General features: G+C 40.4%; 1 protein-coding gene across 5 annotated transcripts in view; it reads right to left on the reverse strand.

The window, feature by feature from the left end:
* Positions 1-19196: 19196 nt before the first annotated feature.
* Positions 19197-25535, reverse strand: part of dennd1a (DENN/MADD domain containing 1A) — a 523293-nt gene continuing 516954 nt past the window's right edge. For all 5 annotated transcript variants that reach the window (XM_043720138.1, XM_043720136.1, XM_043720140.1 and 2 more), the window contains one exon: positions 19197-25329. In XM_043720138.1, the coding sequence (XP_043576073.1) occupies positions 23989-25329 (1341 nt within the window). In that variant the 3' untranslated portion in view covers positions 19197-23988. The remainder of the gene's footprint in view (positions 25330-25535) is intronic.

Here is a 25535-nt window from a genome sequence, read left to right on the forward strand (position 1 = left end):
AGGAGTATCGTCTGAAGAGAGGTTAGGCAGAAGGTTGGTCAGGATAGCAGAGATAGAGTGAGATGATACAATTGAGATATTGAAAATTGAGGACTAAATATAATTTTTGGAAGACAAATCATCAATGTAGGAGAGTGAATGCAGTGAGGGTGCATGCTAAAGATATGTGACTTCATATGCTTTAAGTGTTAAAAAAGCTGGAGATTTTGTGGAGTAAAAATTAGATTGTTAGGGGGCAATTGGAGAAATTGGCACAAACATGGAAATGTACTTCAATGACAATTGAGGACTGCAGAAGATTGACATTACACGGACAAAACTAAAGGGTTCTTATGGCACAATGGTTGTGCTCCTACCTCAAAGCAAAGAGGCTGGAGTTCAAGTCCCACCTGCTCCAGAGATGTGTAATAACACATCAGAACAATTTGATTAAATTACATGGTTAATGTCAGACCAGTTATGATTACTTAAACTTACTTCAAATACATTCTATTGGCAGGAGTTTTAAATAATATGGCAGCATGGAGTCTAATGAACAGTATGTTCTCAAATTCAAGAGGTACCAATTAATTTGGGAAATGAAGGCAATATTCATTATTTATTAGACAATATTGAAATAATCAAACCTCGAAACTTTGGTCATGGGGTTTACATAATGAAATACAATTTGGTACAAGTAATGCAAGGGATAATTGAACAGTGCCTCTCAGGCTCTGAATAGGAGCAATTTCTATGATAAACAAGCAAAACTGGGCAGAGTCAACTACTTTAAGGATTTTCTATATAGTCTCTGGTAACTTCCATAACATTCAGTATGTTAACAAAATAAACCGTGTGTATTTTGTATTTGCAAAATAAGATGGTGTTGTAAATTTTGTGGACTTCTATATTTGAATACTTGTAAATGAAAACAAGTTGTGTAAAATAAAGTGTGAATAAATGTCAAAGCTGTTACTTATTTAGATATTCTTTAAAAATGAACCCAGGAGAGAATTAATTGGCTATGAAGAGCTATGCAAGACCTACACAGGGCCCAAGTGACATTTATAATGGTGGACAGGTTTGTCCCAACATCAAATTCTCTTTGTCTCAGTTATACCCAACCTCAATTTACAATTTTACATTTCCACATTATAATCCATTAGTGATCTGTGAATTTCATTTATGAAGAACCAATACCACAAACAACTTCGGCCTTTTCTCGTTGGAACGGCGAAGGATGAGGGGTGACTTGATAGAGGTTTATAAGATGATCAGAGGAATAGATAGAGTAGACAGTCAGAAACTTTTTCCCCGGGTACAACAGAGTGTTACAAGGGGACATAAATTTAAGGTGAAGGGTGGAAGGTATAGGGGCGATGTCAGGGGTGGGTTCGTTACCCAGAGAGTGGTGGGGGCATGGAATGCGCTGCCCGTGGGAGTGGTAGAGTCGGAATCATTGGCGACCTTTAAGCGGCATTTGGATAGGTACATGGATGGGTACTTAATCTAGGTTAGAAGTTCGGCACAACAACGTGGGCCGAAGGGCCTGTTCTGTGCTGTATTGTTCTATGTTCTATGTTCTAACTCAAAACATAGATATTTTCTTCAGAAAACCAATGCAAATATTGGGTTCGTCAAGCTGCTACAACACAAGAGGTTGGAATAAAGGCAATTGCCCAGCTGATCTGGGTAAGCAGAACATCATAACTAGATTAAAAACTATTTACATTCTAACACTGCCATTCCCTCAACTCTACATAGAGCCTATGTAATCTTCCCTTGCACTAACAAAATACTACTTTAAGCTGTGCCAATGCTGGTGGCAAAGAAGCAGTGCACTACTGATGGACTCTCGCTTTGGACCGGCTGTGATCTGACTTTGGAGTTGGTGCTCAATAGTGACTACCAATATTTTGACCCAACAATAAGTAAATGCAATATGTATCCCTGACAAAAGGTGGGAGACTTGGGATGGGAATGTGGAGATGTTGTTGTCCCCATAATACTGCTGCTGTTGTCCTCAGTGACAAAATACACAGCAGGGGGTAAGTCATCACGAAATCTTAGTGAGTTGTGACAATGCATCCTGTGTATTGCACAGTCCACCATTGAATAATATGTGATGAACATAATCTAGAATGTTCCCATAGAAAAATAGCAACAAATCAGATTGTAATATGCCACTTCCATCTAGACAACGGCAGTGGACACATAGGAACACAACCAGCTGCAAGCTCACCTCCAAGCCACTCATCACCCTAACTTGGAAATATATCACCGTTCTTTCATTGTTGTTGGCCATCCTTCAGCAGTTTCCACTGTTGCTGGCTATGTCCAGGCTGGTCATTCTGGACGGAGACTTCAACTGTATCATTGATGCAGATGGACGATCCGGCGAGGGGACAGTAAACTGGACACCACATTCAGAGTCCTGATGGAAATGGTCAAAGATACCAAGCTGCACGATACCTTCAGTATCCTTGCAGACGGAGCGCAGTGTCACAGGTCTATCCGCTCAAGGATAGATTACCTGTTTGTGTCCCGAATGTTCTCAGGTCAGATCCACCAATGTCAAGCAGGTGTTCTTCTCTGACCACTGCCTCCTGCTGACCTACAGGATGAGCAGTGGGCTGGTAAGGGTACGTGGAAGATGAACAAAAAGCTGTTGACCCCAGGAAACATTGAGGAGCTCAAAACGGATTATACAGGTTGGAGAACCGTGAAACCCCTTTGAGTCCCCAGCGGACTGGTGGGAAACGGTAAAAGGGAACATCAAGAGGTTCTTCATCCTCAAAGGTGTTCAGGAGGCAAGCAAGAGGCGGGGAAATCTGTCCCAGCTCCAGGAAAATATGCAGAACCTGCTCCTGCTACAGACGATGGGGGTCGATGTCATGGAGGACCTCCAGGAGGTGAAGGGCCAGCAAGCCTCGCTCTTTGCCTCGGAGGCCTCCAAGATAATCATCCGGTCCAGGGTCCGCTCGGTGGAGTAGGACGAGACAAGCTCACATTTCTTCTTCCAGAAGGTGCTCTGTGCTCAGCAGCCTGAAGGAAGAAGAGGGCTCAGTAACGCCATCTCAGGCTGACATCATGAGGATCAGCAAATCCTTCTATGCCAGTCTGTATGACTCGAAGCCAACCGACAGCGTGGCCTCCCAGTCATTCCTGTCCTCTATCACGGAGGTCTTAGACGACAGAACACGCAAGAGGCTGGACCAGCTGCTATCTCTGGACGAGCTGACAAAGGCCCTCGAGTCCTTCGAAAAGAATAAAACTCCCGAAGCGACGGCTTACCGGTAGAGCTCTATTCCGCTCTTTGGGACTTGATTGGCCAGGACCTGCTGGAGGTGTATGTCAGTATGCTTCGGGCAGGTACCATGAGTGAATCCATGAGGAAAGACATCATTCACCCTCATCTACAAGCAGAAGGGGGAAGACGGAGGAAATTAGGAATTGGGGACAAATCTCACTGTTAAACGTGGATTACAAAATTCTGTCAAAGGTCATCGCCAACCGGGTCAGGTCTACTCTGGGATCAGTGATTCACCCTGACCAAACCTGTGCTGTACCGGGCAGGAAGATCGTTGAGAGTCTCGCACTCCTCAAGGATATGATCGCCTATGTGCAGGACAGAGTGGGGGGTGAGTGACACCTGCCTCATCTGCCTGGATCAGGAGAAAGCCTTTGACAGGATATCACATATGAGGGATGTTCTCTCCAAAATGGGCTTTGGGGAGGGAAACTGCAATTGGATCAGGCTGCTCGACACCAACATTGTCAGTGCAGTCTCCATCAATGGGTGGGAATCTGGTAGCTTCCCAGTCAGATCTGGAGTCAGGCAGGGCTGCCCTCTCTCTCCTGCCTTGTTTGTGTGCTGCATAGAGCCATTTGCCGAGTCCATCAGGAAGTTTGCGAGCCTGAGAGGGGTGACTATTCCTAGCAGCGGGTGACTATTCCTAGCAGCGGGGGCCTACAAGTTAAGGCCTCCCTGTACATGGATGACGTCGCCGTTTTCTGATCGGACCAACTGTCCGTGCACAGACTCATGTGCATCTGCAACCAGTTCGAACGGGCCTCGGGGGCCAAGGTAAACTGAGGCAAGAGCGAGGTCATGCTCTTCGGGAACTGGGCCGACCAATCCTTGATCCCCATCACCATCAGGACTGACCACCTGAAGGTGCTGTGTATTTGGTTCGGTGATGCTGGGGCACGCGCCAAGTCTTGGGGGGAAGCATATCAGGAAAGCGAGGCAGAAATGAGACAGATGGGAGCAACGGTTGCTCTCGATCGTGGGTACAAACCTGGTCATTAGGTGTGAGGTACTGTCAGTGTTGTTATATGTGGCACAGGTCTGGCCTATTCCCAGAACCTGTGCCACTGCAGTCACCCAGGCCATCTTCCACTTCATGTGGAGATCAAAGATGGACCGGGTTCAAAGGGACACCATGTATAAAGATCTGGGCAATGGGGGAAAAAACACACCCAATGCCACCCTCACCCTGATGGCCACCTTTGTGCGTGGCTGCATCAAGCTGTGCGTGGATCCCCGGTACACAAACTCCAAATGTCACTACGTACTGAGGTTCTACCTGTCCCCGGTGTTGCGAAGGATGGGCCTGGCCTCGCTGCCGTGGAACGCTCCGAGTAGTTGGACCGTTCCGTATCACCTGTCCTTTGTGGAGAAGTTCATGAAGAAAAATACCTTTGACCACAAGCCCATCAGGAAGTGGTCAGCACGTAGTGTCCTTGAGACCCTTTGGGAAAAGGAGAGGGCGGATCTTGTCGATTGGTTCCCTGAGCAGACTGTCAAAGCCATTTGGCAGAATGCCTCATCGCCAGAACTTTCCAACAAGCACCAAGACACGACTTGGCTGGTGGTGAGAAGGGCTCTGCCTGAGAGATCCTTTATGCACGCCCGGACTCTCTGCCGCACCGCACGCTGCCCTCGAAGCTGCTGTGGAGGGGATGAGACTGTCACACACCTCCTTCTGGAACTTGCCTATGCAAAGGAAGTCTGGAGACGAACGCAGTGGTGTTTGTCGAGGTTCATCCCGAGCAGCGCTGTGACGCGGGACTCCGTGCTCTACAGTCTGTTCCCCGGGACGCACACCGAGATGAACATCAACTGTGCCTGGAGGATCATCAACTCGGTGAAAGATGCTCTTTGGACTGTCCGAAACCTGTTGATCTTCCAGCTGAGGGAGTTGACCCCGACAGAGTGTTGCAGACTACCACGTTCCAAGGTCCAGGACTACGTGTTGAGGGATGCGCTGAAGCTTGGGGCAGCTGCCGCCAAGGCGCGGTGGGGAAAGACCACTGTGTAAAGTCTGCCTGTCTAACGAAGAACAGGGGGCCCACTCAGTAGCTGGGCTCCACTGACATCTCAGCAGAATATCTGGATAGACAATGTACAGACGTGTATATACTAATGATTAATTCCGATCTCTGTATGGAAAGAAATGAAATGCATACATATGTATGGCATCACCAAATGTATAGATATCAAAATAATTTTATAAATAAAGTATATTTTTGAAATAAAAAAAATGTGCCTGAAGAATATTCGCTTGCAACAGTCATCTTGGAATTGGGATAAGTATTTCTGGCATCATGCCTTTCTTTGGGAAAGTTAAAAATCACACAATACCAGGTTACAGTCCGACAGGTTTATTTGGAAGCACTAGTTTTCTTTGGGAAGCTTGACTCATTTGATCCTGCTGTCAAAAACTGGGTCCAGGATGTGGAAAGAACGTGATGTTTTTTCCAGGCACATGACATTGGGGTAGTTGAAAAGCAATGAGTAATCCTTCCGAGTGCTTGTGGACCCGCAGAAGTTTTGGTTCTCAGGGGCTTAACGTTCCCAGAGGCTCTAGACACTGTAACCTTTGAAGAGCTGATGGAGTTGGTTAAGGAATATTATGACCCCAAACTTCCTCTAATCCTGAGAGTTTTATTCGGCTGTTGGAGAACTCTGGGAATCCGTATCAGAATTTTGACAAGGTTAAGAGGACTGGCAGAGGCGTTGAATTTTGGGTTAACCCTGAATGAGATGCTCACAGACGGTTTGGTCTGTGGGATTAATGATGCAACCATTCAGTAGCACCTACTAGCTGAAGCCCAACAGGACTTCAAACAGGTTCTGCAGCTGACATTGTCATTAGGAAATGCAGCAAATGGAGCATGGGAACTACAGGGCATCCCAATGGAAGTGAACACCCTCACATGTCCAATTGAGCTTGGGGAACACCATGTGAGTGTAGGCAACCACAGAGCCTCATGCGAGATGTATCTTGATCGAAGGAACCAGAGACCAACCCACAACAAAACTGAACCTTGGCCAAATGCTGGTAGAATTCAGTGCTGTGCCCTTACTCAGTATGTGCAAGGACTGGAAGCTTGCATTACACATCCTAAAATGATTGAGATGAACAAATAATCTACCATTTTAATGTGAATCACATCAAAGTGGAATATCAGCAAATTACATTTTTACAGTGGTCAGCAATGGGTTACAATATGGGTATGGGTTATAATAATTGGGAGAAAGTGAGGACTGCAGATGCTGGAGATCAGAGTCAAAGAGTGTGGTGCTGGAAAAGCACAGCGGTCATCCAAGGAGCAGGAGCTCTTCATCAGGAATACCTCTGGTATACAAAGCAATGAAAACAGGATTGATCACAGCCTCAACCACTTGAGTTATGGCTGCTTGCTGCTAAAGTAGACCATGGTGAATAGTTCAGGTTGTGTGACCCAGTCATTGCAGTCAGGCTATCAGCCACACATGGAGCTCCTATTCTGAAAAATTTATTCCTGACGGCATCAAAACCATTCACACTGGGTCACTTAAAGCTCTTGAATGGATCATTGCCCCAGACATCTGACAGTACTATTTCTATTTAATTATATTTCTCTGATAATTTTTTTGTTTTCAGTTAATTTGATCAACAGGAGGTTAAATATATTATACTGAATGCCATATGTTGTGAACAAACACTTCCAAAAGATTTACAAAACATTTGCATTACTGGGGTTCAGATTACCATGAACCATAAAAGTACCATCATCAGTTATATAGTGGAACAATCTCATATTTTACAAGAATTATCACTTAACTGGCTTGTTTAAACTACACTCTTCAAAGTTGAGTTGCCATTTGCAGGTGAGTAAGTTCAAACCTAATGAGGAGCTGTGTCCTTGCATTGTATACGTGGAGGAGAAAGTGAGGACTGCAGATGCTGGAGATCAGAGCTGAAAATGTGTTGCTGGAAAAGTGCAGCAGGTCAGGCAGCATCCAAGGAGCAGGAGAATCGACGTTTCGGGCATGAGCCCTTCCTTCAGGAAAGTTGTATACATGGTCCTACCACTACATCATGATGGGCACAATCAAATCTTCTGTACTTCAGTAGTAGTTGTAAATTAGGCTGAAGCTCATTAGGATACAATGCACTGTATAATACCACAGCTTACAGTCTCAACAAAAACCTTAATGAAAGGGTCACCTTTGTAATATTTGATTAATCTCAGCAACACTGTTATGTACTCTGAGCTCCTCAATACAAACAGGCAAGTTTCATTTTATATTGATCAGTGTAATAGTTCCAAAGTTGAATGTAAGTAATTTAATTGAGGAATTGCTTGATAAAATGATGTGTTTAGCAAGAATTGAGTACATGTGATGGTTGCTGTCTCACAATGAGCTCAGTTGAATGAAAGAAAAAAAAAACTTTGCATTGTTGATTTAATAATTTTGAACATCCTGGTTGAGGCACCTAACCTGTCCCTGTCATGCTGTAGACTCAGCATAAACCTCACCATTTGCCTTCCCTATTTTTGTGTCATCTGCAAACTTGGTGAGTGCACATTCACTTCCATTATCCAAGTCATTAACATACATTGTAAATAATTGTGGGCCTGGCACTGATTTCTGTGACACTCTACTAGTTACAGGTGGCCATCTTAAAAATGCCCCTTTAGCCCAACTCTGTCTTCTATTAGTTATGACTTGGAGGTGCCAGTGTGGGACTGGGGTGGACAAAGTTAAAAATCACACAACATCAGGTTACAGTCCAATAACCACCTGATGAAGAAGCAGCGCTCCGAAAGTTACATTATATGCAGTACATTATCAAATGCCTTTTAGAAATTCAAATATATTACATCCATTGGTTCCCCTTTACATAACCTGCATACTACCTCTTCTGAAATAAATAAATTTGTCAGCTATGATTTCCCCATTATGAACTCTTCTCTGGAGATCAGGTACCCAGCTTACTACAAAAATGATTCATTTGACACATCATGGAAATTTCTACCCAGTGTGCATAATTCTGATGCTCCCTATTTCATATTGAACAAAAAGACATAGTAGGTAAGTTTATTACTTTCAGAAGTCTTAATGTTTGCCAGGATGTTATTAAAATAGGTGAATAAATGATTTACTGTTAGTATAGTCTTCTGTTAAATCATTTTGTTATTTTATCCAATCAGTAAATTTCAACAGTTCTTTTGGTGCAATGGTACTTGCTATGCATCTAATCTAATTATATGGATTAAAGTTTGTGTTATTTTAATCACAAGATCATGCAGTAATAAAAGAGGGGTCAACTAAACCATCATAGTTACAGTGCCAACTTCCATTGATAACCAACAATTATAAAGGTTTTCAGTTCAAAATGTAAACTTACATCTGTCAAAAATAAATTATTTAATTTGAGGCAAATGTTGAATGAAAGTTGTGGTGACAAAACAAATTAGGTCCAAAATGACACTTTCAGAAACAAAACCTGAGAAGCTACACAAATATATCGCAAAAACAAAGCAAAGAGGAAATTACATTTTCACCACAATATACCCATCATGGTGGTGATTCTGAACGCTTACTATGTGGGTCTTTTTCAAAGGCTGAGCTGGAATCATATTATCACGAGACTGCTTGGGAATCTGACATGGTCAGAGAACAAAACTAATCATTGTGGTACTATTATGAATGGAGGTTTAAATCACACACCATCATACCAACCCCTGATCACAGTTTTCTCAGGCCTCTTTATTTAATGGTAGATCAACCTAGAATAGACCGGTTTTGCGGCAGCAGGACATCTTTGCTATTTGTTAAACCTTTTGCTGCAGATTCACCTTTAATGATGAAATTGCTGAAATTCCAGGTTGATAACTGTACAGCTAAGGGAAACATGACACCTGGGAGTTTAATGAACAGGGTATTTCCTTATCCAATGAAATTAAAGAATTGAGAGGAAAACACAGGTAAGAGGATTAGAGTCATAGAGTTATACGGAAACAGACCCTTCTGTCCAATTAGTTCATGCTGACCAGATATCCTAAATAAATCTCGTCCCATTTACCAGCAATTGGCCTATTTCCCTCTAAACCCTTCCTATTCATGTACCCATCCTTTTTAGATTAGATTACTTACAGTGTGGAAACAGGCCCTTCAGCCCAACAAGTCCACACCTATCCTCCGAAGAGCAACCCACCCAGACCCATTCCCCTACATTTACCCCTTCACCTAACACTACGGGCAATTTAGCAATCTCCACCACTTCCTCCTGCAGCTCATTCCATACATGCACCACCCTCAGTATGAAAACATTGCCCCTTAGATCCCTTTTAAATCTTTTCCTTCTCACCTTAAACCTATGTTGTCTAGTATTGGACTCCCCTACCCTGGGGAAAAGACTTCGGTAATTCACCCTATCCATGCCCCTCATGATTTTATAAACCTCTATAAGATCACCCCTCAGTTTCTGACGCTACAGGCTTAAAGGGTGAAATGCCTGCTCCTGCTCATAGTTCATTTGTATGTACACAAAATGCTGTTTAGCATGTTAGAAATGCACATTTAACCAATCAGCTGCCTTTTACCTGAAGTTGTATCTTTTATACGTAAGTAATGACAAGTTCCATTAGCTACATTGTTTGGACAGCAAAACCTGACCCATTATTTTTAATAACTTGGAGACAGTGAGGACTGCTGGAAAGTCAGAGTCGATAAAATGTGGAGCTGGAAAATGCACAGCAGGTCAAGCAGCATCAGAGGAGCAAGAGAGAAGGGTTCTGTCCAAAACATCGACACTCCTGCTCTTCTGATGCTGCTTGACCTGCTGTGCTTTTTCCAGCTCCACATTTTATTGGTGCCCCACCCCCCATTATTTTTAACAATTGCCATACAAAATGCTTTCAGTAAAATACAAAAAATTGATTCAACATCATAAAAGGAACATTGAATAAAATAATTTTCATTGTGACTGAAATACAATATTTCGGTGTTCTTTAAACAAACAAGCAGAAAGTGATTCAACTACTTCCTGATTTTTTTTTCCAATTTCTTGGAATGTGGACTTTTCCATTGGGCCAGCATATGTTCCCCACCCTTGAGAAGCTGGTGGTGAGCTGACTTAGTGAAACACTGTAGCCCACTTGGTGTTGGTAGATCCACCGTGCTGTTATGGAGGGAATTCCAGGATTTTGACCCTATCGCATTGAAGGATTGTGATATATTTCCAAGACAGATGGTGAATGGCTTGGAAGAGAAATCGCAGATGGTAGTGTTCCCATGTATATGTTGCCATATATCCTTGTAGATGGAAGTTGGTAGGTTTAAAAGATGAATATTGTAGATGGTACACACTGCTGGAAGTGAATGGCATCACATCCAAAAACAAATCGGTCGGCTATTTTGTCTCGGATGGTGCCAAGCTTCCTGACTGCTATTGGAACTGCACTCATCAAGCAAAATGGAGAATATTCCCTCACATGTCTGATTTGTTCCTCGTGGATGGCAGGACAGGCTTTGGGAGTAAGGGTGTAAGTAGTTTGCCATAGGATTCTTAGCCTCTGACCACTATTGTGATCACAGTATGTATATAGCTAGTCCAGTTCAGTTTCAGATCAATAATAATCCTAAGGATGTGGATAGTGGGGAATTCAATGATGATCATACCATTGAATGACAAGGAACAGTGGTTAGCTTCTCTCAAGAGATGTTTCCTGAAAGATCTCCTGAGCACTATAGACTATTTCCTAAGGGCACTTGCTAACTTCTCAAATGAACCGTATTGATTAAATATTTCCATAACAACAGCAATTCAAAAATTATTTGTAAGTTATTCTCTAGCTCCAGGATACTGATGACACCAGTTCCTTGAACATATTTGTTACATTTATTTATTTTAAGTCAGTATATATAATACATGTGTATTTTTAAAAATATTCTATTGCTGCTGGAGTTTATCATTGTGCTTATCAAGAAACTCCATAAAGCACTTTGCCCTACATATTTTCCAAACAATACCGATTGTCAAATTAAAATGACTGACGTGCAGTATTATTCAGTTTAATTATTTCAGAATTAAATTATGCAGAACGCTTAAAAGTCACAATAAACATTTGTTTCCTCCACACAATCAGAATTCACATTAAATTCATTTTTACCAACTATATGGACAGAAATCCCCCACACTACTCAATCATAATTTAACATTTTCAACTGTTAAATTATCTAATAATTTCAATTACGTAAAACCATAATGGATTATCAAGATATACCTCATACATTTCTACTACATAGATTTCAGATGCTTTAATTCATTTTTGATTCAATCCCACTGCAGAAATTGGTGAACATGGAAATGAGGGTTAGAGACTAAATCTTGGCCTTTACGATGGCCAGTTTGGATGAATCTGCAAAGATTGTGAAAGTAAAAAATCTCTGATTTTGATGTGTTTGAGGTGAATTGAGTTCTGATGGAATCTTAACAAAAACCTAAAGGAAATCACTATTTTCTTTCATTATTTCCATGTTATGCACAGCACATAATGGGCTCAATAATTAAGAGCTTGTTTTTTGACTAATGCATGAAAAAATGCAACCAATCGAGCACTGTAGTCCACACATGATCCACTTCCACTCTTATTGATCTATTCCCATTAACCGAATTCCTCACCAATTTGGCATATTTCTTATTATTTAGAAAGTTCTTTTTAAAAGATTGCCAGCTACTTGACTAATTTTTTTATTCACTGTTTAAAATCTGATGAGGGTCAAGAAAAGCTTTTTTTTTAAATAAGCCAGCAGCATCAACATGACTTCACCATACTTCTGAAATCTGAGTTCTATTGTACGCATCAAAGCCATAACACAGTGATGAGTTTCCAAATTGCTTCCTTCCAGGATATGTTTTCTGAAAACATTTGCCCTAAAGTTGGAGGGGAATTAAACAAAGTTGCTGCTTAATGGACTCATATTCCCAAAAGTGACTAACCTTCTTTGCGCTGTGAAGTCCCGGAATGGTTTGAATGGTCATGAGATCTATGCATTGAAGTTGAACTGCTGGGTGGTCCATGAATTAAGTTTAAAAATTATGAGGGTGAAAGGCACTCAATTTTTTTAATGAGGATGAAAAAGTTAGCTTTAGGTTTTAAAAAAATCTGATTTTGACTAATTATGAAGATGAAACTGACCTTGGAAATTATGGGATGTTGGTAGTGATTAAGCCTAATCTAAATACTTGCCAGTGGGGTGGGGGGGGGGGGGGGGTTTATAAAAACATTGGAAGAATAGTAGGCTGGTTGGCCCTTTGTGTCTGCTTCACCATGTAATTTAACCATAGCCAATCTTCTCATCACTATGCCATATTCCTACTTTCTTTCCACATCTCTTTAATATCTAAGAATTTAAGGGTCTCTTCCTTGAATGTTCTCAGATAAAATCAGATTCCCCTCTCATTCTTGTAAACTCTAGTGAGCACAGGCTCACTCAAACCAATCTCTCCTCATATGATTGTCCTGCCATCCCTAGTGAACCTCTGCTGCACTCCCTCTAGTTTTGCTCGAGAGAACAAAACTGCATGCAGTAGTCCAGGTGTTGTCTTATCGAGGGCTTGGATAACCTCAATAAGATATCTCTACTTCTGAACTCAAATCCTCTTTCAATGAAGGCCAATATACCATTTGCCTTCATAATTACTTGTTGCACCTACTTTTCTACCTTCACTGATGTACAAGGCCACAGCGATCCCTTTGTAGATTAGATTCCCCACAGTATGGAAACAGGCCCTTCAGCCCAACAAGTCCACACTGATCCTCAGAGGAGTAACCCACCCAAACCCATTCCCCTACATTTACCCATGATTAATGCACCTAACACTATGGGCAATTTAGCATGGCCGATTCACCTAACCTATACATCTTTGGATTGTGGGAGGAAACCAGAGCACCCAGAGAAAACCCATGCAGTCATGGGGAGAATGTGCAAACTCCACACAGACAGTCGCCGAGGTGAGAATCCACCCCTGATCCCTGGCGCTGTGAGGCAGCAGTGCTAACCACTGAGCCACCGTTCCCAATATATCACTAATTAAACAATACCTTGTCTTTCTGCTGACGCACTAAAGTGTGGAACTTCACATTTATCCACATTATACAACATCTGCCATGCCTTTGCTCACTCTTCTGGATCACCTGGAAGTTTCCTTGCTTCCTGCTCACAACTCTCGATCCTGTCCTGCTTTGTATCATTAACAAATTTGGAAATGTTGCATTTAGTTCCCTCATCCAGGTCATTTATACATAATGTGACTAGCTGGAGTACAAGCACAGATTCTTAACACCCCTCTAATCACTGCGTGACATCCTGAAAAAAGTCAATTTATGGCCAATGTCTTGTTTCCTGTCTGTCAATCAATTCTCAATCCATGTCAATGCATTACCCCCATCCCATGTGCTGTAATTTTGCCCACTCACTACTTATGACCCATCTGATAAAAAAACTTGCTGAAAAATTCAAATATACCACATCCACTGGTTCTATCCACTAGTTACATTCTCAAAAACACTCAAAATCAGACTCTCATAAACCCTTTCTGACTGTTTAATCCCCTTTATATGTCCTTAGTGTTCTGCTATCATGTCTTTTATAACAGATTTTATTATTTTCCCCACTACTGATGTTGGGCTAACTGGTCTGAAATCCGCCCTTTTTAAATAGTGGGGTTACTTTCGTCATCCTCCAATCTGTGGGAAATGCTTCAGAATCTACAGAATATTCGAAGATGACCATTGAATATTTCCCATGCCACTTCTTTCACTACTCTGGGATTTAGATTATTAGGCCAGCCTCTAAGAACCATCCTGACCCAACTCCCATCCACTTCCAACTGTTCTTCTGCACTTCAAGGTGCAACAGCATCTGTCTTATTGCAATTCCACGGTAAGGACACTGTTGTCAGGGCCATGAACCTATACAAGGTATTGGTGAGACCGCACCTGGAGTATTGTGCAGTTTTGATCCCCTTATTTGTGAAAAGATGTAATGGCATTGGAGGCAGTTCAGAGGAGGTTCATAAGATTGATCCCAGAGGTGAGGGGTTTGTTGTATGAAGAGAGATTGAACAATTTAGGCCTTTACTCTCTGGAATAGAAGAATAGAAAATTGAGGTATTCAACATGATAAAAGGTGTGGTTAAAATAGACATGGAGTGGATGCTTCCTCTTGTGGGGCATTCTAGAACGAGAAGTCATTGTCTTTGGATGAGGGATAGCAAATTTAAAACAGAGTTATGGAGAAAATACTTCTCCCAAAGGGTTGTGAATCTGTGGAATTTGCTGTGCCCAAAGTGTGGTGGATGCTGGGACAGTGAGTAAATTTGAGGAGGAGTTAGACAGATTTTTAAGTTGGTAATAGTTTGAATTGATATGGAGAGAAGGCAGGAAAATGGAGGTGATGAGCATATCAGCTATGATCAAATGGCAGAGCAGATTCGATGGGCGAAATGGCCTAATTCTGCTCCTATAAATTATGAATCCAGCTCATGGAGTAGACCAGGCTGCATCTCTGCGCTGTCAGCTTGCTCTCCTTGTACTCATTCACTTGGATTCCACCTGGATGCACACAGCACAGAGAGGTGTTGGAGGAATGTTACCGTTTACTCTGGTCAAGTGGCTGGAGGTCATCAGCCTTCTTCTGACAGTGCTGGGCATTCTTCCTGAGGGCTGAAGCTGCACTGACAGGGTGGCAACCTTGAACTAGGCTGGCATAGTCTGATGTTGTGGCCTCCTGTGCTGGTCCGAGTGGAAGGGCATGTTCCTTTCTGCACCACTCCGTCCAACAGGAGCTCCAGGCCTCTGTCTACAAAGTTGGCCATCAATTTTCCCTTCTATGCTATATTTGGGCAAATACCAGGAACTATATAGGGCAGTTCTAGACTAACAATGTTTGACTGGGTACATAACGGGCTTTTAAACATGGCATTAATGATGAGGATGGAGAAAGTGAGGACTGCAGATCAGAGCTGAAAAATGTGTTGCTGGAAAAGCGCAGCAGGTCAGGCAGCATCCAAAGAGCAGGAGAATCGACGTTTCGGGCATAAGCCCTTCTTCTGGAATCAATTTGATGAGGATGCCAATCCAACTATCGGAGTATGGAGAGTAATAGAATGGGCTGGATTCAGACAAGGGAGATGCTAGGAGGGGCAGGTGGTTAATGAGGTACGCTTTGAAAGATGCGGTAAGTAAACAAGCTGGACCTCACACAGAAAAGCCCTCTATAAAACCCAACAAAACTCACAATTAAGCCAAAAACAGATAAAATCCAACCCCAAGTTAGGAGAAGAATAGAACTATTTCTGTTTGTTAGCAGGATGCAAAACTGAGCCATGATTAGCACAATGGCTGGGTTTTGGAGAAGCTCCAACTGTAAAACTATGTTTCATACACTCTCAGTCAAGCAAGACCTTGTAGACTTAAAACAAGCATCAGTTAGCCACATTCTTAAAAGAGCTTCCTTGTGCTCATTAGAATAAAGGACAAAACATGCAGAGTTTAATAGGGTTTATCTGATGTGACTGATTACTTGCAGAGTTGTCATATGAATTCAGAATCAAAAATGCCAAAAATTGCAGACACATTAAGATTTTGTATGCTCTCATTTAGCATTTACAAGAACAAATCCATTGCCTTGTCAGCTGTTTAAAGTTTACTTGATTCTGAGTAATCATCCACTCCATTAATAAATCTCCTTGGCAGTTGTTTTTCAGATGTGATAACCAATCATTAATTGACCGTATGATGAAAGTCACATGTGAACTAAACCAGGTACGGGGAGATAGGTTCATGATTTGCCATGGTGAAACTAGTCCCTCTAGATTGCTAGTCTACCATGAAATACACTAGACTGCTGTATCCTGACTATTACCTTCACTAACATTTTGATAGCACCTTTCTCTGAATGTAGCACCTGTGCTTTTGGATGTAGACACTTCTTTAATGGAGTGAAATATGGAAGTGGACTCTCAAAAAACAAATTTCCACAAGCAGTAATGTGATGAGAATTGGACAACCTCTTCTTTTTCAATCCTTTGTGGATGTGGGTGTCACTGGTCAGGCCAGTTTTTTTTGCCCAACCCCAGCTGTCCTAGCAAAAGTGATTCTTGAACCAATGCAGTCCTTGTGGTGCAGAGACACCTACACTGCTACTGGGAAAGGAGCGCCAGGACTTTAACCAAGCGAAGAGGAATAGTGATAGCATTCCAGGTCAGGATGGTGAGTGGCTTGAAGAGAAACTTGCAGGTGCTTACGTTTCAGTTATCTGTTGCCTTTGTCCTTCTGGGTGGAAGTGGCTTAGAGTTGGAAGATGCTGTCTAAGGATCTTTGGTGAATTTCTGCAATGCATCTTGTAGATAGTGCTGCTACTAAGCATCAATAGTGGAGGGAGTGGATGTGTACCTATCAAGTAGGCTGCATTGTCCTGGATGGTAGGCGAAAGTGAGGACTGCAGATGCAGAGTCAAGATTAGAGTGGTGCTGGAAAAGCAAGTAGGTCATGCAGCATTCCTGATGAAGGGCTTTTGCCCGAAACGTCGATTTTCCTGCTCCTCCGATGCTGCCTGACCTGCTGTGCTTTTCCAGAACCACTCTAATCTTGTCCTGGATGATGTCAAGCTTGAGTGTTATTGAAACTGCACCCATTCAGGCAAATGGGGACTATTCCATCACACCCCTAACTTGTGCCCTGTTGATGGTGGACAGGCTTTGGGAAGTCAGGAAGCAAATTACTTGCTGCAGGATTCCTAGCCTCTGACCTACTCTTGTAGGTATGAGTTTACAGACTGTGCTTCATACAATTCTGCTGCTAATGGCCTGCTGTGCCTCATGAATGCCCACTTTTAAGTTGCTAGACATTTTTGGAGTCTGTTCCCTTTAGCATGGTGATAGTGTGGTGCTGGAAAAAGCACAGCCAGTCCAGTACCACACTTTATCAACTGACTCTCCAGCACCTGCAATCCTCACTTTATCCTAGCAGAATGATATTGCCATATATCACACAATGCAGAGTATTCTCAGTGTGACAACAGAACGTCATGTCTACAAGGAGTGTTCAACAGTCACTCCTACAAACATGGCCGAAATGGACATTTTGTGTTGGTGATTTGGTGAGTGAAAGATCAAACCAATTTTAATTTCTCCCTCTTGTTTGTTCCTTCACCTCCCTCCACAAACAGTGTAGTAGCTATGTCCTTTAGCAATCGGCTAGTTCAGCTATTATGCCAGTCTTGGGGACGGACATTGAAATCCCTCATCCAGAGTAGATTCTGCACCCTTGTCCCACTCAATGTTTTCTCCAAGTGGTGTACACTATGGAAGAGTACTGATTCCTTAGCCAACAGCGTTTGTCGTGTACAGCAGGATGTTGGCTTGTCTCCGTTGACATGAAACCTTGAGATTTCATCAGATTAGGAGTCAATGTTGTGGAATCCTTCCCAACTGTGGAATAGCTCTGATGGGTATGTCCTGTTAGTGGGACAGAACATACCCAGACATGGTGATAGCAGTGTTTGTGACATTATCTGCAAGAAATTTTGCTTGGTTAGTCCATGGGACATCTATCCCGATCTTACTACAAGTCTTCAGATATCAGTTCAGAGGACTTTGCAGTGTGGACATGGGTGTATTTGCCATTGTCATTTCTAGTTCTTAGGTCTATGTTAGGTGGTTCAACTGGTTTCAAACACTTCTTTTGTCTTTCCAGTGGTTTAATACAACTGAACAGAGTGCTCGGTCATTTCAAGGGGCAGTTAAAAGTCAAACACATTACTGAGGGTCTGGAGTAGTACTTAAGCCAGACCAGGTTGATACCTCATTTTTCCCCGAAAGGGCACAATGAACAAAATGGATTTTCACTGCAATAGATTTGTTGCCATTAGGCTAGCTTTTATTTCCAGATTTCTTTTTATTGAATTGCATCATCCCACAGTGGGATTTGAACTCACAACTACAGAACTTTAACGTAGGGCTCTGGTTACTTGTCCAGCGATACTACCAATAGATCACTGCCGCCACCACTTTCCCTCATTGATATTGATTAAAGGATAAATTTTGGCCAGGACTTCAATTTTTCTTTCAAATGAGATATTTTACTCCTGAGGAAGAGGGCACTCTCAGTTTATATTTCGTCTGAAAGAAAATACCTTTAACAATGCAGCCCTCCATCCACTTTGCACTGAAGTGCTGACCTGAATTTTATGTTGAACCTCTGAAGTGGAAATTGAAACCTTTGACCTTCTGATGGGATTGCAGCCCAGAGTCACGGTTGGCACTGTGGATAGGCAATAGTAAACTGAGCTCAAAAAGAGAAAAGTCTGTGCTTTCTAATGGATTGATAACAGGGTGAACTAATTTTGTAAATAATCACAAAGGTTGAGAAAAAGTTATTGAAATGTTAAATTTAAAAAAAAAATCAAACTTTTGGAACAGGTGGAAAATTATGGCAAAGCTAATTTGGATTTTTGAAATATTTAAAATATATACTTAAAAACTCTCAAATCTAGAAGTGTAAGATTTTCTGGTTGCAGTTTCAGCTCTTTGGACCTTTTTGGTGCAATATTCAAAGTCCGTCGAGGTAATTGGGTACTTGTCTCTTGCTGACTTTGCAAAAATACCTCCTTGTAATTTATTCAATTTTATTTGTTAGGTTTTTAGCTGAGCATTAATAACTGAACCTCAGGACAGCAACACGTCTACAGTATTAATTTTCACAGTTTCTGTAAACCTGGAGCACTGCCGCGTGAAAATAAAAAAATAATTCTTGTGACAGTATCTTCTGAGATTGACAACAATTAAGAGAGTCATTAAACTTTCTGCACAAGTACAGCTGTGGGGAAGTAAAATATAGACCTCTAATAAATAATGGAGCAAAAACAGAGAGAGTTTACACAGGAGAATCATTATTTTTATTACTTTCGAGTCCCATGGCATCACTCTGTCACTTTACAATTCCATTCCACCATCTTAATTACAAAAGTCATTTGTTCACAGTCGTATGAGTCAGAACCAATAACAGAACAAAAATAATATTGCACTGAATTTCAGCCCTGCTGTTTCTGTGCTATACATTTTTTTTTACTAGTAGTAAAATGTGCAGTGAACCTGTATCTGTATAATCTTTGATTCCAATTCTCTTCAGAAATCAACAGTGTCTTTGGACAGAAAAATGCAGAAACCTGTATATAAAACCAACTTTGGGAAAATAGCCATGGATCATGAATTCTTGAAGTTCAGGGTAGGAATTTGTCTACTACTTCAAAATCTGCCTTTTGCAGTTCTAGGATAACCTCAATTAGACTTTTTGTTTGAATGAGTCATACTAAACATCTGGCATATGTTTATGTTCCTGAATGGATCTTTGAAAAGGCTAACTGAGAATAGTGTCAGTAAGCTTCAACAGTAAAAGAACAGATACTTAAATATGAAAACTATGGACCCTCTATAATACTTGAGGAAAACCTGCTAATAGCAGTTAAGATTAAAGTGTCACTGATGCCTCAGTTACAAATACTAGATGTACTATAACTCCAGTCACAAATAAAGGTATATTTAATGCTAATGCCAGCTGAAATTCACTGATGATAAATGTGCAGTCAGACTGAATTGAAGCTCAGTGGAAAAACCACCACAGTCACTTATTAAATCTGCTTTGCTGTTATTAAATATGTTAAGTAAACCCTTTTGGGAAAATTGAAAATTTTGACTGCATAATTTAAAATTCAATGCATAAAACACATTAATGGTATTACTGATAAATACATTATAACTGAAGTAGGTGCATAGAACAAAACTGCAAACCTGACAAGCACTGCTATAACAAAAATATTTTTTACAATACCTTCAGAAACTCAGTACACTTATTTAGCAGCAACTTATTTGGCCAAATTACAAAAGCAATGTGCAAGCGTTAACAAGAATTTCAAAACATACTAGGGCCTCCTACATCATACTGTACAATGCCTGGGGTTCACTATTATCAATGTAAGGAATCAATGTTTTAGGATAAATATAACAGGTTCACGAACAGAGACTATTTTGCATACCACATCAGCTTCAGACTACCAAAGCATTGTACATTCCACAAATGTTTGAGGCACAAGTTAATAAGGAATCTGAATTCCCAGCAAGGGTGTGCATCACAGTTTATGACAATAACAAAAGTGATTACAATAACATACAAAACACTGAATTACCAATTAAGCTAGATTTCCCCAAAAGTAAATGGTACATCATTTAGAATGTAAAAATCTATTTGAAACATTTTAAATTCTGCATCATTACAGCATTCCAACCATTGACAGTACCTTGGATCTTATAAGATTTATAAGTTCCTTGAGATCAATAATTCATCTAGAAACAACTTCTCTTTTTTTTTTAAAGAGTAAGGTTTAGCTAGAGAAGAGATTTTTACACTGACTCCTTGCTTTAGTATGTAACCACTTTAAGCATGTGTAGAAATAAACAATAATCTGAATAAAAATGTGCATTAGGATTGATCTGTAGCACCTTAACCTTCGGTAATTTCATGAATCAGTTACGAGTTATTGTGGCCACAAGACACATTTTCACAACATCTACTTTAGCAACCTAAAACTGAATACGTTTTCATCACTATTTTTTGCACTAATACATGAGAAAGAATTTTGGCGATGAAGGCAAACTCTATATATAATTGTAGAGTTTCTATGCCAACAAAGCCACCCCCATTATTGTCATTGGTATATAATATTCCAGTGCAAAATATGCAATATAAAACACTAAAAGGAAACACTGAGCACTTATCTGCACGGTTATCTTTGAGTGATTTTGTATCATAATTTCTAGTTATTAACATTTGGATGTTTTACCATCAGCATAAAAAATGTTAATGTCTAAAAGCTACCAAAAATCTCAATTCAACCATTCGTAAATCCTGGCAATTAAATTAGAACAAAGGTCTGGCTGTTTGTGTTATTAAGCAGCCATTAATTGCAAGAATAATCACTTAGTGTTTCAAGCTTCTTGAGTAATGCATGTGAAAGTACTTAGTGGAAAATTGTTTAAAAATGCAAAGTTGGATAATACTTGGGTTTGATGATCAATTAAAAAGTGCACCTTTAAAATCGAAATAAATCAGAACTTCAACTTATTTTGAAAGGCAAATAAACGTCCAAAATATACTAACACTAAGTATTTAAATGCCTTTTTTATGGTGCCTGTATTATGTCATAGCAGTGATCACAATCCTACTTTGATTCCTACCTGCTAAATTATTGGAACTTGGTTGAGTAAAGATTGTGTCATGAAATACAATGACATTTACTGAATTTTTAAGAGCCGAGGAGAGGCTTTGTGCATTTGTGAGGGTGTGCACGCATGTTCCTATATGAAAGTAAGCAATCATGTAACTTTTACAAATCATGGTTATCTCTTGTATAACATTGCTGAAGAAATGTGTTTCGGTGACCCCTCCTTTTGGGTACAGGACATCCTCTGCTCAGAGAACTGCAAGGAGCAGAATAGATTCTCAAGCTTAACAAAACTGCTTGCATTTGAAGGTAGTTGTGTTCTAATAGAACAGACGCACAAGGGACAATGAAACAATACTACCAGTTCTAGTTTTACTTAGGAAATGCGAAAATGACTCAACATCAGAAGTATCAAATATACAATTTATAAATACTGAATTTGTCACTATCATCAAATCTAAGAACTAATACATGTGAAACTTCAATTGCATTCATGATCTATTATTTTACTTTCAAGAATATAATTCACGTGTCGTATAACTAAGTGAAACGTTCCTTACCGATGGCTTTTAAACTTCAGCTCAGCTTGGACATATTATTGAAGATATCAAAATTACCTGGAGTAGGTTGCTAGCCTAAGGGAACCTTTCTAATTTCTAATCAACATTGTTTCTAAAATGTGCTGAACAAATACAAATGTAAAATAGAAATAAATTTGGATTTGATGTACTCAATTTTTAATTGGAAATTTAGATATTTAATCCTTTATCACCTAGCTGGACCATCCAAGAAAAGCGGAGTATGTCAGATATGATTCTTGGATGCCAGCTGTAAAAGCTGTTTCATAATTTGTTTGCATTGTACAGAAGAAAAATAAATTTAAAACAAAATCTATGCTAAGTGCATTAAAAAGCTTTCCCTTCTCAACCTGCAACAAAATTGTGTTTATATGAATGTTATTAGAAATGAGTTTACAGAGATTCCCAGGTATAGATTACCCTTTTAGATTTTCTTTCAGGCAACTTTACTGTTTGGCACAGTGGTACCAAAATAAAACTTAACTATAGTAGACTTAAATGGCTAAAATCTGGTCATATCAATGACATAGCATAATTTTTATAAGGGTTCGAAGGTGGTCTCCTCTGATCACCACCAAAACTATTTGCAAAAAGCCAAAGAACACTGTCATAAATCAAACAAAGATGTGGAACTTTGTAGTCTGCATGAGTTAAAAAGCTTATTAAGAGATCAAAAGTTTCATTTGTGTGCCTTGAAAGGACTTACTATAATTTGAAGATTACCACCCTGCATCAGTACAAGATTTTGATTTCCTGTTGCCCAGTGCATTTGCATTTTTGTTTGAACAGTTAGTGGTAAAAACAGGCTTGCATCATTTATTTCCAACTATAGAACACCTGCAAGAACCCTGCTCCAGTTGGACTGCAAGGCATATTATTGTACACTTCTAATACTCAAAAGTTGCTTGTTACTAATAATACTAGTAGTAGCTGCACATTAGACACAGAGCTGTGATTTTTTTTTAAACAAACCTAAATTATCCATTAGTCTAGGCACAACCAATAGACACAGAATCTGTCCCACAGCAAAGCCAGTGTAAATATTTACTAGCAAGACTGAATTATAGCAGCAACACTGAGCAGTAAGAGAAATGCATGATATAGTGGTGTATGGAATTACTTTGCTTCCTTTTTGGCTTCATCCACACACATCTACTTTAATTCCACAATACTTTATCGTAATTAAGTTTCAAAATTCAGGGCACATTGATTTTACTCTGTGATGTAGGAAAATTCAATGGTTTGATAAAATTTAGATAAATATAACATTCATTTTATGGTATCCCATATAATTATCAAAATATTACAGGATCAAGAAGAGCACTACAATAGAAAGACGTAGCAAACATAATACCTGCACTGTTAGCTACAAAGTTGTGGAATTAAATGGCCATAGCATGATGCAAAAGTTTAGTTTCAATGCTGAGAAATGGTGTGCTGCAATATTAGTACATTAATATTAGTGACTTACACATCAATGACATTATTGAGCTTTCAAAAAGCAAAATCAGAAATCAAGAAAACAAGGCAACCTCAATCTGAGTTTCAGCAATTTTGCTGGAGTGTTTCTTAACAAAAAAAAACTGCAAAAGTCACATTAATCACCAAACAGAGCAGACCACATCCAAGCCATGATAAATGGCTTGGTGTAAGTATAAATGTAGTGTAGTAGCTCCTCACTATAACATTCGTTGATATAATATGCATTCTTTACAGTCCTTTACCAATTAGAAAAACCAGAACTAACCAGCTCTTGTACAATGCACCCCTCGATACCTGATGCTTTTACATATGGCACCCAAAGGCTGCAGTTTAGAAAGGCTCCACTACTATCACTCTGTTATTGGAACATTTTAATTGCTGTTTTTATTCAAAAGTCTCCCATTTTTTCCTGAGCTGGTCCACTCTACTTTGTGATGATGCTGCCTCCTTCTTATTTGCATTAAGCAGATCAGTAAACGGATCTTGAGCCTTGCCAGGATTGGACGATTGTAATATTCTTTCAAGACCTATGGAAGGCTTTGGTGGGACTAATGGTGGCTCAGGCAAATTTTTTGTTGAACCACCCATCACTGGACTGGAATCAGCCACATTTATACCCGCTTTTCCTGCAGTTTTTGCAAAACTTATACCTCCTAGGCTGGCTGAAATCGTACTTTTCTGAATAAAAGTACCAGACTGAGGGATTACAGGGGGCTGACTGTACAAGTGGTGAAGGGAAGGTGCTGAGTAGTTCCTGTGAGGCATTTGGGGTTGGAAGAAACCTGAACTTGAAGGCAAATAGCTTGAAGCAAAAGCAGATGCTGGAGTTGGAGCAAAATGACTTGCAGAGGGCTGTACTGGAGGAAAGTGAAGAGCTGCTGGCATGGTTTGAGAAAACTGATAAGATGGTGGCTGTGGAAATTGACCGATTGCTGCTGGGCTGGGAGTTGAATATCCTTGTGTTTGGCTGAATTGTAAGGTGGCTGGTGGAGCACTTATCCCAAGGTCAGTTCCTGATGGAGTGAAACCAGTAGGAGCAGGAGCTGAAGACAAGAACGGTGCAGATGTTAATGAACTTTTAGGAGCTGCAGATTGGCTCCCATCAAGACTGGAATTGGCACTCAATGGATCAAGAAGACTTAAAAGATCATTTCTCCTATCCATTTCTACACTGATTTTGATAGGTTTGAGGATATCAACAGCAGATGAACTTAACATAGGATGAGGAGATGAATTCAATGATTGGTTTAAGTCTGGTCCTTGAGGTTTCTTTTCAACTCCAATTGATTCTTGTAATATCTCTGAAGCTGGGCCAGTGCTGAAGACAGGTCTCTCTTGTTTGGAGCTGTCCTGTAATACTGTTGATACTTGATTAACTTCCGGAAATACTGACTGTTTGACTCCTCGACTGACACCTATTGGAGGTGGAAGCACTATTCCTTTCTCTGTTGACTTCCTACCATGAGGCCTTGGGATTGTAATGCTGCCTTGTCCACTTGCAATTATATTGGAAGCAGGTGCTGAACTGTCCCTCTTTAAAGCCTCTGCATCAATCCCAGTGAAGAAACTTTCAAAATGAATGTTGCCAGGCGATGAACTACTAATAGATTTACTATTCAGAGCCATGTCATCTTGACCCACACTGCGTAACTTTGTATGAGGCAGAGTATGATGCAGTCCTACTGACATGGTCTTGCTCTTCTCAGCTGAAGTCATTACTTTCCACTACAAAGGGGCACACAAGAATAAAATAAACATTTTTATATCGTAACAGTGCCCTAGTTGAATAGGGCTTTGAGAGGTTACATGCATCTAGAAACAAGTTACATTGCATTAATTGATTTAAGTTCTCTGGGTACTACTGTAGATTACAAAAATGCAGTCAATAATGTTTTATGGGGTGGCCATATTATCAAGCTGTTTTTAATTAT

This window comes from Chiloscyllium plagiosum, chromosome 30, assembly GCF_004010195.1.
Source record: "Chiloscyllium plagiosum isolate BGI_BamShark_2017 chromosome 30, ASM401019v2, whole genome shotgun sequence".
Taxonomy (NCBI): Eukaryota; Metazoa; Chordata; class Chondrichthyes; order Orectolobiformes; family Hemiscylliidae; genus Chiloscyllium; species Chiloscyllium plagiosum.